Raw genomic sequence first — 16,815 nt, forward strand, 5'->3', positions numbered from 1 at the left:
TTTATCAGATAAATGTTATTGGATCAACTTCTAAAAATGCGCAAGCAAACAAAACATTCTGCCAATGTTCAATGTTACATTTTTTCACTACTTTTACTGAGCTCTGTCAAGCTAATGTATCAGTTTGATCAACTTAACATTGTTATGTTGGTACAGGGTTATGGTGATTGTGTTATTGCTTCCTGGGAAAAGGAACATCCCGTTTATGGGTTTTTAACTAATACAGAAGTGCCCTACAGTTCACTGAGCGTAGTGGAGAAAACCTTTATTCAACAATTGACCCAAAACTTTGACTTCAATGGATTCAAAACAGTGCAGCCAATTTATTCATCAGTATTTACTCTATGTGATAAGGTATGAGCACATGCATTGTTTTCTGTGTTTTTACTTCATATGCCGCAGTTGTTTCCCAAGTGATTTGCAACATTCATATGCCTAGTGTGCTATGACAGATACCACAAAAACTCAACTCATGTCAGAGGTCTGTAACATGTGTGATGTGTTGTGCGATTGATAGAGCAATTGTTGTTAATAGCCATAGAGTTATAGACTGTGTACGTGTTCGTATGCTGACATTAAACCTTGCAATCATATTTTACATTTTACTTGTTTTATTGCTAATGAAATGATGTTACCTCATCAAACCTCTATCTAAGGACGAACAATTCAAAATTGCTGACTGATCTTCATAGATTGATCAACTGTTCTAAACTATCTCTTAAAGCCCTAATATTTATTTTTTTTACAAAATTTAAATAATTAATTTTTAATTTCATTGCAGGGATATCTTTACATGTTTGACATATCACACTTAGTGTTGCTGAAATGGTGGCCAGCGAATTTACAAGATTTTATTGTAAAAACACCATGCAATCTTGTATCTCCTGATGGGTATGTACTATGTAGTATGCTTTAAATAGTTGTTCAATGTTCAACTATGTTCATTCATTTCTTTGTGTTACTCTAGTTCGGTTGTAGTTCTAGAGTTTAGTTTCATAAATATGTGGAATGATAGATCACGTCTCAGACTTGCCGAAATGATGCAGAATGCGCTCTATAAGGGAATGGGAGTAGTTCCGGACTGGAGCAAATTGGGTTTAATAAGTGGGTCCACTGGCGCCGACTTACGGGGATACGGGGTGGCCACGCCACCCCGTAACCGCTGTGGCGGGGTGGCAGCCACCCCGTTTAGGTTACATTACTTACTGCAAATAAATGTAATTTGAACGGACGTGTCAATCTTTTTTTGATCATTGGTTTTCGCTTCAAGTCAATGTAAAGCAAGGGGTAAACCAATACAGTATTGCGAAGAAAATGATTGTTTTTGTCACAAGCATGATACTCGCGTAACATTAAGCAAGCTACGTGAAGATTACGCAACACGTGGCTACGAGTTTTTTCCTTGTTGTTGTTGCGATCGTTTTATTTGTTACTTGTCATAAGTCATTGTTACATTTGTCAGGTTTACAATGGGATTTATTAATCAATAACATACGATCTTTCCATTGCCTCCCTCAAAAATTTTTTTTGTAAATTTTTAAACTGCTTATAATATCGCTATAAATTACGACAGCTATCAAATACTTGGAATTAAAATTATCTCGATGATTGAAAGCTCCACCCCCTAAAGGCCTAAATGAATAAATAAATATCTATTTTCAAATTTCATTAAAAAAAATGCAATTTTTGAAACTTTTTGAGTTTCATTTAAAAAGTGCACTTAGTAAAGTAGCAGTTTTAACGTTCTGCAAATTTTCACGTTTACATGATTCTATTCGAGGAAAGCTACACCCCCTGCCAATTCCCAATAATAAAAGCAACCTTTTTCAATTAGCCTACTCAAGATTTTGCATTTTGAATTATTTTCCGATTTCAATTGGAGTGTATTGTCATCTACTTCATGCTTTAATTTCTACTTTATTATCTACTTCATGCAGTAATATGGCGTGACAAACTGTGAGGCGGGAATTTATTGGTCTGACATAGGAGTTGCTTGTTACATCATAGAAAAAATTACGAAAAGTCGTCCAGTAAAAGTCTGAGGCGGGAATTTATTGGTCTGACATAGGAGTTGCTTGTTACATCATAGAAAAAATTACGAAAAGTCCAGTAAAAGTTTTCGCCGACATTCCAGTTTTATTCAGCTTAAAGGTGCCACCGAAAAAGCGTTCAAAATTGCAGCCCTCCATTGAGTCATTTTTTGTTGCGTCTAGTCAGGATTTCAGCCAGCATGAAAGTGACCAAACGCCTGAACGAAACGAAAGTGTGCCACTGCCAAAAGGCGTTAGCACGATCAAGGAGGTGGAAGAACCGAGCACGAGCAGGATAATCGCTGTTGAAGGGAGAAGCTATCAAAAATCGTGGGAAAGCGAATTCCCTTGGCTTAAGTTTTTAGGTTGCCATATTGTGCTATCCGCCACCCCGTGCAAAAATAAAAGTCGGCGCCTATGAGTGGGTCTTCCTGTATTGATCGCCAACATTACCGTACACTATGTCATCAGATCAACTTACAACACATTGAAAAGCAGAAATAATTAAACGTATTATAAATGATATGATTTGGCCAAAAGACCATGGATTTGATAAAACACAGCTGAAATACAACATTTCAGAACCACAATTTGGAACTGTGAAACTCAATTTTAAAGAAATCAACACCTTCCAAACAGATAAAAGTGTTGTTTTTAGATGCAAACTACTGCATATATGTAAAACTTTGAAATTAAAATTTATGACCCCTGTGGTAATATTTAATTTATTTTAGATCTAATGACAAATGCCAATTCACACTTGTTGTACGGTGTCTTACTGTCTATGATGTGAACTTATTGCGGCGGACTGAAAACTAAAATGCGTTTTTTTTCTTTGTACCGTTTTCGTTTTGTTGAACTCATTAAGATTTGCTTACTTGATGGATGACCTGTCCTTCTATTTATTGACTTTTGTTCCAATGCATGGTTAGAATTTTAGAAATCTTGACAGAACGAGCATCAGGTTAAGATTTGCTGTTGCAGCTTTTGTTTGGAAGTTTACGTAACCGTGTAATAGGCTATAGTATATATATTGTGTTTACAGAAAGATGTGATACTGAATCAGAAATTGCTTGATTTGTTCGTTTTGCTATTTTTCGCTTTTTCTTTATGATTCTAAATCTTTTTTCTGTTTTTAAATAACAGTTTGTGTTGTTTTGAAGGGTGAAGCTCTGTAAGGTCTTCGGTTTGAGAAGAAATTCGGATTGTTCTTTTGTCTCCATACATAACCTTCAAGAAATGGAAGAGGTAAGGTATTTGTGTCCTTTTTATTTCAAACACATGTCTTCTATAGATCAGGAGTTAAACCCGTTTAATTACATTTTCATTAGGAAAAGCAAGGAAGATCTTTTTAGATGTATTTTGGGCGTGGAATTCAAAAATCGAGTGCTTGCATGCTGAAAACTGGGCATTTTTGAGATATTAGCAATTTTTAATGTTTTTGGGCTACTTCAATAATTTTTTATTTTCTAATTTGTTTCTATTTCAAATTTGTCATAAAATTAGACAGTTTCTTAGTTCAAAAAGTGAAATTGATCAAATTCTGCCAAGACAAAAGGCCACCTGTCGTGGTTTTGGAGCAATGGTAGCGGTTTTTGTGTTTTTTACATAAGAAACTGCAAGAAAAAAACAATCTGAAATACAAGATTCAATTGGATTATAGAGTTAAAATTATCGTTCCTCTGTCATCTAAATCTTGAGATAAATTCGAATCTTCGTAGTCACTGTCATTGTCACATTGGTCTACTACCAGAAAATCTGGCAGCTGAGAGTCTTCAAACCAATTTGGCACTGTCTTACCGCTATTATCCTTTTTTCATCCATGGTCCAGAGATGATTCTGTTACAGGCTTGATTTCATTACCAAGTTTACACATTCTTGCAAGAAAATTTGCTCGCTTCATGTGCGTGCTGGATGAACGCCGCCCTGCAAGGAGGAATTGCTGTGGCTGTGGGATGTGGGTTGCAAACTTTTTTTGCGAAAATTTGTTTCAAACATAAGTCTGCGGACTATTGACGTCATGAAGTTGATTTTTCCCTTATGTTGCACATCCACTTCCAAAGCAGCTTCAGTAGCACACTAGCACAGTTAACACTGACGGAACTGACTAATTTGTCAGTGCTTAATGGATTTGAGGGTATTTCAATGCAATTAAGAATGGTGTAGTTTTTCCTTTGCCAAAGAAACAGAAATTATAATCAGAGTAACCCAAAAGTCGGTAGTTGTGAATTGTGCAAATGGCAGTTGTGCAAGTGACAACTAAGCCAGCAATATTTCAGTAAGTGGCTGAAGTTGGCAAATTATGAAACTGAGAAAGTAACCACCGAGTAAGCCGAAACTTGGCATGTTACAAGTCAGCAAATTTAGTTTAGCAAGCGATGACCAAGCAAGTCCCAACTGAGCAAGTAAATCTCATTTGCTGACTTGACAGTAGCTGAATGTACTATTGCACTTGCTGAGTTGTCACATGCCGAATGGTCTGACGATCTTATAATCACACCCTGTGATGGCATGGTATCCTGGCAAAGCAGTGCAGAATAAGTAATTAGTTACATTGAGCTCCTCATTCCTCAACCCGGAATGGCCCGTTTCGTTGAGTCCGATCCCTTAACGGGGGATTTTTTCAATTTTTTTTTTTAATTATCGGGTACCGTAGCCTAATTATCATTGCCGTTTTAAGGTTCGGGGTTAGGGGTTAGGATTAGGGGTTAGAGGTTAAGAACTCACCGAATCAGACTCACCGAATCGGACTCACCGAATAGTAGCAGACCCTCGAAAGTAGTGACAATCCTCTGCGGGTGAATGCGCGTTGTGATGACACAGATGTAATGATCATTATCTGGTATTATTGCAGAGATTTGCACATGTAAACAAAAATTTTATTAGAAATGATTACATCTGTGTCATCACAACGCGCATTCACCCGCAGAGGATTGTCACTACTTTCGTAAAGCTAAAAGATGGGGTGCACACTATACTTGTGTCCGCTTTACTGTGATCGCAGTCGTCGTCGTGTGAGCGTCTGGGGCCGAGGGTCTATCCTTTTACCACCCCAGATTCACGATGTTCCCGGACTACACTGGATCCCGGTGATACTTTGTGAGAGAAGGGAGATTCTGTGATTGCTGTAGACAGATATTGGGGTCTCAAGAGAGGCAATTTATCAATTATAAAGGTGAAATATTCACTCATTATAAAGATTTTAGTTGATACATTGCCTCTCTGGAGACCCCAATATCTCTGTCTACAGCAATCACAGAATCTCCCTTCTCTCCATTTGCTTCTTCATTCAACCTATTTTAGTTTTTGAAATTTTTTTGCAAGACCTCGACACTTTGAGAAAATGAAAAATATTGTGCGATTTCACTCCCCTTACTATTCACGAAGCTGGAAAGCAACACTAGGCACGCAGAGCAATGGCTTTACGGTGAAGTGTTGCCAGAGAGTAGCTAATGATGTAACTATAAGCGTTTTTGTGACGCATTGCTTTTGGCGGGAACAATAAGCTAAGAACTTGTGCAGATTTTACATGTAAAGTTTTTCGGCGGCGGTCGATTACCCAAGTGGCAAGAATACGGTGCGATACTGATGAGCCCAGCCTCATGGGCGAAACTCGTGTCTATCGCTGTCTATTCGATGCTACAATCGGCTGCCCAGAAACTTATCGTTTATTGGAGGTCTTAATGGCTAGCGTGGAAGCTACACCGTTATGGTTAGCGAAGCGTTACTGCTGCTCGCTGTTCTAGCGAGTGATCAGCCTTGTGCTGATGGCCGGGAAGAACACCCCTTCTTCACATGTCCTACCCCTGGCACCTGCTGGTTTTGTTGGCTCTTTTCTTTCCACAAAGATAAGAGTTAAACTGACTGGTAAAGTGGCGTTTGATCCACACTCTCCCTCCACAGTCCACAGGTACCTCGACTCCCCAGCCTGGCCCTCGCGACCTAAGCTGGTGGACTTAACCCTCCGGGTGCATCGTCATCCCATAAATCATGCCGCTCCCCGCCGCCGCGGGGTGTGGCAGGCCGGTTTCTTAAAGTCTTTGACCTGGCTATGTTTGTTTGTACTCTCTCACCGTGTCAATCTTTTGCACCGTGAGCTACTGATGCGAATAAAACAGTTCAACACTACGGTGCGATACTGATGAGCCCAGCCTCATGGGCGAAACACGTGTCTATCGCTGTCTATTCGATGCTACAATCGGCTGCCCAGAAACTTATTGTAAAGTTTTTTTTTGGCTGACTGCATGTAAAGATTTTTTTTGCCGGCACTGTATTGAAGAGTTGTTGATATTCTGATGCTCCAGTAAAAGTCAACTGCCACTCAGCCTATTGAGATGAAAATTGCTTGTAGGATTTGTTTTTTTTGCTATTTTTCAAACTAATTTTTTTTACAGATTTTTACCACACCTTGTGAAAGAAATTCAATTTTTATTTCATCTCCCCGAATCGCAGATGACGTTTATATCATTGACAAATCCAGCGACAAGTAAGAGTTTTCACTGTTGAATAACTCGAATGCATTTCGAAGTCTATCTACTTGAATTAGCTCTGCTTTGCATTGCGCTTGGGTTTGAGCACTTTTTTGCGGTATTGATATCCTTTAACGTTAAAGTCTTTCAATATGGTCACAGAACTAGCTTAGAAGGAATTGTTATTTACTTGCCATCAGCTTTAGTAGTATTTATGTTGTATTGCCTTTTATTATTATTACTGCCGTGTTCACTTGTGCTATTTTTGCGTTACAACGTGCACCAGGGCAAGGTGGTCACTGGTCACGTGAGGTGGTGGGTTCGATTCCCCTGAAGAGTGTTTGTTTTTTTAACGCGAGATAAGTTAAGTGCCAGGCTGGAATATCTATGGTTCCAGTACAACAAACCTCTGAGAAAGAACATTGACGTTTTTATGACTGTACTGTAGTGTGTATTAGAACTACATTTCAGAAGTTTCTTTAACTGCCACAAGCGCAGAATGGTCAGAAAACCGAGAAAATAATTATAAAGGTCACTTTTACAAACAAATACATTAAAAAGAAACGGTAGGTTTTGGGTCGTCCAACGTTATTATGGTCGTTATGTACTATATTTATTGTTTTCTTCAGTGATGAAGATCAGGAAACTGGTCTAAGTTGCGTTAAGAAGATAAGCAAAGCTACTCCGGACGGACGATTCCTCATTCTTTTGCAACAACATAAATTTGATGAAGCAAAAGAGTTTGCAATAAAGCATAAGTTGGATCTACAGCCTCTGTATCAACAGGAGGTAGAATTACTGTCTTGTGTTTCTTGGCGATGTTTTTTTGCAGGCTTTTGCGCTTTCCACGATAGCTTAATATATAATTCTGGAAATTTAATAAGTTTTGTTTACGTATTCTACTCCTTCTAAAGACCGTGACGTTGGTTTATCTCCGGCTATCATTCTGTTAGAATATAGAGTAGTGTTGTTCATTTAACTTTTGCTACTTTGAGAATGCCATTTAGCATATATTTTTTACACTTTTTAGTTAGGTCTACATGTGCTTGACTTTCTCATAGCGCCTTAGTATCTAAGACTGCTTGTTTGATATATTGCTGGACGCTGGTACAACTTTTCAAACTTATGATAGATTTAATGTCTTGTTCGTTGATCATACTTTTTTTCGCAGGCCTCCTACCTTCTCCACACTTTGTCAATGACCTCAGACGCAAATTGTGCCCAGTCGACGTTAGGAAAGTTTAAGCTTTCTGCTACAAAGTACATCCATTTTTGCATTTAAGTTACAGCTTTACTGCAGTGATGTTTCTAGACTTATCTTTTATCATTCAATTTAAAAATACTTTCATGTAAGGTCTAACTTGCTGCATTTTTATGCACTGGACGAGATCTTCGTTTCTGCTTTGAATCGGCAGTTATGGGTTCAATACCTCACCAAGTCATACTGCTGACAAAACAACAACGGTTTTCCATTTTACTGTATACCTGGACAATAACAACAATCAAACTAAAACATGAATATGTTTGGTTGCACTTCTCTTGCGCTGAAACTGCTTTCTATTGTGAATGATTTATTGCAATTTGCATGCTGACATTATCTTAAACCCCATACATGAGGTTTGTTTTTATTTACCAAAATTATCTCAATTGCAAGGCAGAATATTGCTTTGAAAGCTATAGTTTTGCTTGTTTTTGTAACGCCTTTCGAGCTCTACCCTCTACATTAGAACAGACATAAACAATGCTCTAATACGTTCCTCTTTATAACGAAGAAACGTTTATTTGCAGAATCACAGATCGGATATTTGTTGGTGATTTGTGCCTGAGAGCTTCATTAAGTGACCTTAATATGACCTTTGAATTGCTGACCTTGGCACGTGACCATCTGGATAGCAGTGGACGAAGATTTCGTGCTTCTGTGGGGGATGAAGCTGCTGAAGATATGGAGCTGTGTCTAGAGGTTAGACTATTTATTTGGATTCCAACCTGCTTAAATTCTATTACGCAACGATTTAGATGACGTCATTTCATGTTTTGTTTCACAACTTTACTTCACACTTTTAGATCAATATTTTTATGGTCTGTGGGCTATCTGCTAAAATTTCAAAATTGTGCGAAAATTTGCAATAGTTTGTCTTTATTTCGTATCCGCACAGTGGCACCTTTGTGCTGCATGACAGCCTTTTGAATATTTGCTGCTCTTTCACCAAGATAGCATCGGATCTTGCGGGTGTAACAAACGCTGTTATAAAATACCACATGCCATGCTATTCAGTCAACATAGGGAGACAAGCGAAGAGAAGACCTATGCAGAAACTACCAGTGCATCATGCTTTATGTTGCGTTGCTCAACCAGATTACTGACGACACTGAGAGGCTTCTAAAGCAGCCAAATTTTTGGACAAGCCATTAAGACAGGCAAGTGTACTGGTGGTTATACCGCATGATCTACCTCTTGACAGATAGGTGGGCTTGAGAGAAGGTTGTCACTTAAGCTGAAAAAATGACGTCTTTGTAACAACAACAGCTGCAGTACTTCCATGACTTAATTACCAAAACGAAAGTAGTCAACAAATATTGTTATTTCTTAACAAGCTTTACCTTGAACCTTTCCAGATGGACAGACTGCTGGATCTTCTTGTCACGTACAGGATGGCGTTCAAAGAGGGGGATGCAGTAACGTGGGACCACTTCAGAAGCAACAAACTTTCATCACAAGTTGCTGCCTTGTTGTTCAATGGCAATCTACCGGCGGCGACTGTCGTCTGTTCTAGGCACGAGGCGAGTTGTGGAAAGCGTTTTTTTAATCTTTACGTTCATGTGTCATGTGCAATGCATACGCTTATAAATGTGCAACGTGTAATAATAGTAAGCTGCTGGTACGAAAATACGCGTTTTAAAGTCTTGTGGATTTTAAGCTTTGTCACCTCATCATGGGAAGAAGACCGCGTTTAAGATTTTACCCGCCTTTACAAACTCACGAGAAGCCTTTTATGTCAGTTTTTGCTTATTTGACTGCTGGGTAAGGCAATAAGTACAGTGCTACGAAATACGAAAGATACCACATAGTGCAGGCCCTTAGGGGCAAAAATGAGCATCTTTAGGCTAAACGTGTTACACGTTGTTTTTTTGCATTTTTTTGTAGTTGATGAATCTAACTTCAATTTTAGTGGGTGTCGCAACTTTTTGGGTCACGTGATCACCCCCAAATCGGGGATTCCCCCCAAGTCAATTTTGAGCTCTTTTCACGGCATTTTTATGCAATTAGATACGTTATTTTTTTACATTTGGACTGACTGCCACTACAAAATACACGAGATAAAAATGACACAAAATTATGTTATTAATGACGTCATTGTGACGTCATGTATTAATTTTTTGCTTGTTTTTTTCTTATTGTAGTCGCTTGTTTGTTGTTGGTGTTACCTTTTTGGTTACAATAAGTTACCAATGGTTTTTCAACTGATTTGATTAGTATTGAGTGTCAGTACTAACATATTCAAAATGTTAAGGAATCCAACTTCCGGAAAGTGGTTATTTTCAAGATAGCTTCCAAGATGGCCGCCAAACCATTGAACAAAACAGTAAATTGACCATAACTCAGTCATCATATGACCAAAACATGTAGTTTTGGTGTCTATATCTAGGTTTTTATACTCTGTGAAGTCAATGAGACTATTTTCAGAATTGTTGAATTATCTGATAGCCTATAAATTCAATATGGCCATCCAAGATGGCCGCCAAACCATTAAAATAACAGTAAATTGATCATAACTCGGTCATCCTATGACCAAAACATGTAGTTTTGGTGTCTATGTTTAGGTTTTTATACCTTGTGAAGTCAATGAGACCATTCTCAGAATTGTTAAATTATCTGATAGCCTATAAATTCAATATGGCAATCCAAGATGGCTGCCACAACAATTAAAAATGTACAACAACAATGTATTGTTTATTAAAAAACCCAGTAAATTTCTATCACAGGGATTTCTATATATATTTATGTTAACTGAGCAGGCATAAAGAGCTCATACGATGTGGTCATGTAGACTCTTGACATAATCAGCGTAAAGAAAGCAAATGGATCAAGTATTACTAATGCTCATTGCTGTCACTCTCGATGTCATCGTCTGTAATTATGCGATTGCTGTATGGACACATGAACCAGTTTGGCATGGTCCACATCCAGCATGGTATGGTAGCACATATCTCCGGCAACTACAGTGAGGTGCACACGATTCGCAAATGCAGTGATCATTTTCAGTAGGTTGTCCGGGGCAGCTTTCATGTCCGTCATGATTGGAACCGTCTGATTATTCTCTACTTTCCATCCCCAGTCTAGAGCATCCATACCATCTTCAGTAGCCTACCCATCCTGACCATAATCTGGTAGTAAACTCTGAGGCAGTGGAGTTTGGTATAGGATGATGTAGATGGCAAAAGTTCAGGATGAACAAAGGATTTGGCTGTTTTAATTTTCTTGACCAATGTATTGTATCGCTGTGTTTCTAGGTTACTACTGCCATCGTTGCCAAACGTAACGGTCATAGCTTTGTTTCCAAGATGATGTGGTCTGTCTGATTTGGGAGAATAAAGCAATTTGCACATTCTTTGATTATATTGGTTGACTTTTCACTAGTTTCTTGAAAGCGTCTTCTTCCCGATACCAAATATCCTTGATGTTGAATCACAACCGGTGGAGGAGTTGTGAGCATAATTATGTCTGGTCCGATGATTGCTTTAAGTTTGTTGATGTCGTGTATCTTGGTTGCGTAAGCCTTTTCGGAGCGGAAGTAGAGGTCTTTAATGTCTGGGTCAGTGTCAGCATAGCGTAGTATCAATATTAAAAGGTCCGTGTCTTCACCAATTAAAGTCGTACTATGTCGATGAGGGCTGTCCATCTGCCGTCTTGACGATGTCAACATCTGCATCACCTGGAGCGTTCCTCACATTGCAGCTTCTATTCCTCAGTTGAGCAGAAGTTAATCCTTCCTTGTTGGAAGCTCGAGGCAAGAACTGCTCCTTCTTTCCAATGAACTTGGTGTCTACAGTAAAGTGAACAACCAGGTGGACGTTCATGCCGCGTCTTTGATGGGTATTGTCTTTGATAGACGGACCACCATATCCACCAAAGACCACCGTTGCTAAGCGATAATGACGAATGGTAAAATCTGCATACGACTGTGCAATAGACCCATAACTGTCTCCAGTTTCAATGGCACTCGATGCAACAAGAACCCTCCATCAAGGACGTAGTGATCGGTTTTCGAGGCAGATTCTTTCACTACTTCATAATCGGCTGACATCACACTGCTGGCATGTTCTGTGATGGCAGTAGCTATTTGAGGCTTATCTTCTGCAAGAAACAGGGTCTGGATGTTACGTGTCTGTCACAAGTAATACTCGTCTTCCTCTCAACTAGTCTGAGTTTTTGGGAAATGACAGCAACAAAACTGCGTTATATCAACTGGTTCAACAAGCTGTGATAACTTCAGTCGATCCAAACTTGTTTACGATTGTTGTAACATCGTTTGATACAGCTCTTAACAATCAAACATTGGACATGTCTGAGGTTTCCCAATGTGATCACGAAGAGGCAGACACCCGTATGTTTCTCCATGTGAAACATGGAAAATCCGATGCCATAGTCAAAACAGTAGATACTAATGTGGTAATTATTGCAATTTCGTGTTTTGACAAGTTAGAAATCTGTAAACTATGGGTTGAATTTGGAGTTGGAGAAAAAACTCGCTTCATTCCAATCCATGATATTGTTTCATCTTTACCTCAATCTCCGATGATTTGCGCTTCTTTACCTTTGTTTTATGCTATCACAATCTGTGGTACTGTTTCGTCTTTGGAAAAAAAGGCTTGAGATTGTTGGATGCTTAATCTTACCGCAATGTGTGGCTTATTTAACTCTCTGAATTTCTCAAGCTCACCTAGTTCTATAAATGACATACAAAAGTATGTCATAGCTCTTTATGGCAATGGTCCTACTATCACGGATGTAGACGAATGCCGTTATATGATGTTTACCAATGGTTGCACTATTGAAAAGCTGCCACCAACGTCAGCTGCTCTGATGCAACATACACGCAGAGCGATACATCAAGCTGAAATACGGAAATCAAGCCTCGTAAATGTTCAGCAACTACCTTCTCCTTTAGCTTGGGGTTGGAAACATAATGATGCAAATCAGCTTGTTCCGTTTTCTCAGTCTACTTGTGGCTCTCGATGTTCCTGTAAGAAAAAATCCATAAAATGCACAAGTCTTGTTCATGCGAGTACGAAACATGCAATTCGACCACAAAATATCCAATCCTCTCTGATGTTTCATCTTCAATCCACATTGACGTTTCATCTCCAATCCACACTGATCATTGAAGAAATGCTTTTGGCTTTCTAAACTCTATCTTGTAACTTGAAAAAACTTGTCGTACACGAATTTTTTTAACATCAAATTACGTATGGTAGGAATTTAACATCGAAAACCGCTAGTTTTTTCATCTTGAATTAACAGTGTTATTAAGACTCTGACATTGCATCATCTGGGGTCGTGTATTAATTTGATTTGTAGATCATAATTAGGCCTACATATTATTTTAAATTTTAAAGTGGCATGACCAAAAGGGAAATTCTTTCCTGGTAGCTGCTCTTCTGGTTATTCCCTTGATGACGTCGTTATTGCGTCATACTGTACTGGAATTGTTGTTATTGCTTGCAATTGACCGATTTGGGGGTGATCACGTGACCCAAAAAGTTGCGGCACCCACTAAAATCAAAGTTGGGTTGATCAACTGCAAAAATATGCAAAAAAACAACGTGTAACACGTTTAGCCTAAAGATTCCCCTAAGGGCCTGAACTAACAATCAATATGGCTTAAATATTAATGCTGTAACTGATTTTCATGACGTGATTGGTAAAATTTTTTTTTTTCTGGAAAAATTTGACCATATTAAAAATCTAAACAGGCTGAAAAAATATAACGAGAAAACCTGATGGCTTGTTGAACTTTGCATGGCCAATTGACATTCGGCGTTGGTTGCTCTTTTTCCTATTTTCGTTTCAAAGCGTTCTTCGAATCGTATTGAATAACGCTTGGTTTCTGCCATCATATATAAACGGTGTTGCCAGATGGAGACACAATTTCCCAGTGAGATAACGGCTGGGAATTGCGTATGAGATTGGAACTTTTGAAGCGGTTTGAGAAATTTACTTATCGGCTTCTGGCAACACTGTTCTTAAAGATGTCATTTCTTGTTTGTTTTCCTTTAGAATGAATTGATTTCTTACTTGGAAGAAGACGGCGACGCACGATTTCGAAATCTACTGAAAGTAGTTTCCCAAGACGCCGATACCGATGAACTTGTGATATGGCTAGAGCACATCATACCCGCCATCTTGTACTCTTCCATTCCACAATCGGTGGAGGTTTGTTTTACCGAAGCTTTACCGTAGTTTCATGTTAACTTTGGTGTATTGAAAGAGTTTGGTGTAGTATAATAGCACGTTCGAAACGTCTTTCTAGAATCAAGGTAATCGGTGAAAAGCACACAATTACAATTCAAGTTTCAAAATTTCATTGTTATGTCACTACCTCCACGTAACTTTCATGGTGTTTCAGTTATCAAACGAATTAGCACGAAAACAACGTTTTTGTTTTGATTATTTAAGTTTTCTTTTAAGCGAAGAGATTTATTTAATCTTTTTTGGTAGATTTTGACGGCTTGGCTGCACGAACGAGCCACCGCACTGGAAGAACTCTATCCTCAGAAATGGCCGGGAAATGGTTTGAAGTTGGCGAATGTCTTCTTCAAGGTTCAAAGCAAGCTATCGAATGTCGGATTCATCAGGTAACTTTGCAACTTATCCAATTCATGCGATTAAGACGTTTCGTGGCGTTTAAGCGACTTTGTTTCATCTTTGCTGAGATCAGCACGAAGTAAGCCACCAGCCAAAAAAGTCGCTGGATTTACATCATTTCAACGTCGCTAGACAGTTAGAAACTGCGACTTTTGCTAATTCTGTTTCCCTTTCTCAGAGAGCAACTTTCCTCAACATATCTCGTCATGAAAAGCAAGAAGGAAGAAGTTTCAAAACTGAGGCTATTGGTTTCTCGTCTACAGCTTCTCATTCGTTTACACTCCCGATATAAATGCAACATTTCACTTGGCGTGTTTATTCAGGTTAGTCAGTTTTGTGTAAGAATCTAAAAATGTGCGGAAAAAGTTAGAATTACCAAAATGTCAGCAAAGCTACATTTAGCATTTGCAGTTAGAAACACCAGTTGCGACGGAATCAGCTGGAACAAAGATTTTCATTTGTTTCATTTTCAATCAAACAATTGTATCATAGCAACATGGTTCTGTGTTCTGCGATTCTGGACAGATAGTCATCACATGAACTAGCCCCCTTAATAAATCTCGTGTCTGATTGACGAGATAAATGCAGATTACCACCTAAAACACTTTGTGATAGTTTAACAATATTCCACAAGCCACAAGAGGAAACATTATGTTATTGCAGGAAACCATCCTCACTCTAACCTTCCGCATGCTTGATGAAGTGAAAGCTCCCGAACTGATCCCGAAGTGCTTGCAAACAACAGTCCGACCCTACATGAGAGAACATCACTTGGATGAGGATGACACACTGTTGCAATATATCAAGGTGTGATGGTCATTACTATTCAAACAACCTTAACAGTGTGCTTTACATTTGGTGCTCAAAAAATGCTCAAAGGTTTCATTTCAATTACAAGCGTGATGACGTACAAGAACTGGAACGCTGTGTAGAAAAGGCTGCATTCTGACTCAATTTGCATTTACGAAAGGAACAGGGCTGGCGGTTTGATGAGTGTCGCTTTACAAGCTTTGCCACCTTTCTCTGCTTATTTATGCACTGTCACGTCGCATGCTGTAGCTGGTGTTTGTTTTATGTAAACGGTAAAAAGTTCTATTTTGAACGAAATGTCTACATTCTAAAGCATCTTCTTTCACGTTTTTTCAGGAAGAACTGGCCAAAGGCCGCAAGCAAGCTAAAAGAGCTTTTCAATCTATTCGCGAGCGGAAGATAGTTGCGATCGTGAAATGTTTTCAGAAGAAGAAGGCTGTCGTTGAAGCCACAACCGAACTTGCAAAAGTAGCCTCTATTCCGTGGTCACAGGATGTTAACGTCATGGTTCAGAACGCGACCGACGTGGCTGAGGCTGAAATAAGTGATTCTTCCCTTGCTTCTGCGGTATCTACTTTTTTCCTGTCATTTCTTAGACTTAACAGCGACTAAAACACCAACCCAGGCAGCAAAGCCGTCATTTTTACATTGATTCAACGTCTGTTTGCTGTCTGGGAAATCACTTGCCTGCTGTGTGATTTATGCAATTTGATTCTTTTGTTTCTAGTTTCTTCAAAACTGTAAAACACTTCTAGCAACTTTATGTCACCACCATTATAAGTTGGCACCTTTTAGTCTTATCTAGTTCTAACTAAGGGTGCGAAGCGTGTTCCTAAGGAGTGCGGGGATGGTGAACCATTTCGGTAAGTTGAAAAATAGCGTATAAAGCTGCGACTTGGTTACTGGGGTTTTAACCTACATTCTGGATTGTGGGCGATTATTACTTTTTTGCCATTTTAGAAGGGATTGCGAGAAACAGTAGCTGATTTTAAAGTGGTGCCAATGTTGAAAGAGGTTAAGAACCACCATGGCCTTGGAACCACTGGTCTAATCATAACAATAATTCTTTTCGTATCTTGCGAATAATTTGCCGAGTGGTGAGAACACTGGAACGGCAATCGAAAGGGCGCCGGTTCGACACCGCTCGATAGCATGCGGCTGTGTCTGTGGCAGGACACTTAAAGGCATGCCTGAAGGTGGACACGAAGATTGGCTTTCTTGCCTTCCCGTTCACTTAATCTAAATCTTCAACCAGTGTAAGCCTGGACACGACAAAAAAAAAATTACCAATATAATTTAACATAAATCGCACATTTTCAGATCTAAAAACAAAATGATATTCACTTTTGCGTCTAGAAACTCATTAAATTTCCTATAACAGGACGACGAATGCAAAGAAATGTACAGCAGGTGGCGAAACGACTTGCTCCATTGCGTACACTTGGAGAGGGTGCCAGTGATCACCGCTAAGTATGATCTCGGTGAAGTTCTCATCAGAGACGATGCAAGTTTGAAGGTAGGTGGACGTAGTAATTTGCAATCATTATAGCACACTCAAGACTGAACTGATGTAGCTCAGGCAACAGAGAACTCTAGGACTGCGATAGCAATTTGTTTTTTGTGCTATTTTGTTAATAAA

The 16,815-nt window shown here is 39.0% G+C and overlaps 1 protein-coding gene across 1 annotated transcript in view; it reads left to right on the top strand.

The window, feature by feature from the left end:
- Positions 1-261: 261 nt before the first annotated feature.
- Positions 262-16,815, top strand: part of LOC145781907 (kinetochore-associated protein 1-like) — a 31,295-nt gene continuing 14,741 nt past the window's right edge. Inside the window, exons 1-14 of the mRNA XM_082593599.1 lie at positions 262-354; positions 782-891; positions 3,194-3,278; positions 6,425-6,516; positions 7,129-7,288; positions 7,671-7,759; positions 8,288-8,459; positions 9,116-9,280; positions 13,779-13,934; positions 14,220-14,356; positions 14,545-14,689; positions 15,030-15,173; positions 15,513-15,743; positions 16,558-16,692. Of these exons, the coding sequence (XP_082449725.1) occupies positions 794-891; positions 3,194-3,278; positions 6,425-6,516; positions 7,129-7,288; positions 7,671-7,759; positions 8,288-8,459; positions 9,116-9,280; positions 13,779-13,934; positions 14,220-14,356; positions 14,545-14,689; positions 15,030-15,173; positions 15,513-15,743; positions 16,558-16,692 (1,809 nt within the window). The 5' untranslated portion in view covers positions 262-354; positions 782-793. The remainder of the gene's footprint in view (positions 355-781; positions 892-3,193; positions 3,279-6,424; positions 6,517-7,128; positions 7,289-7,670; positions 7,760-8,287; positions 8,460-9,115; positions 9,281-13,778; positions 13,935-14,219; positions 14,357-14,544; positions 14,690-15,029; positions 15,174-15,512; positions 15,744-16,557; positions 16,693-16,815) is intronic.

The sequence above is a fragment of the Aplidium turbinatum genome, chromosome 13 (genome assembly GCF_918807975.1).
Source record: "Aplidium turbinatum chromosome 13, kaAplTurb1.1, whole genome shotgun sequence".
Classification (NCBI taxonomy): Eukaryota; Metazoa; Chordata; class Ascidiacea; order Aplousobranchia; family Polyclinidae; genus Aplidium; species Aplidium turbinatum.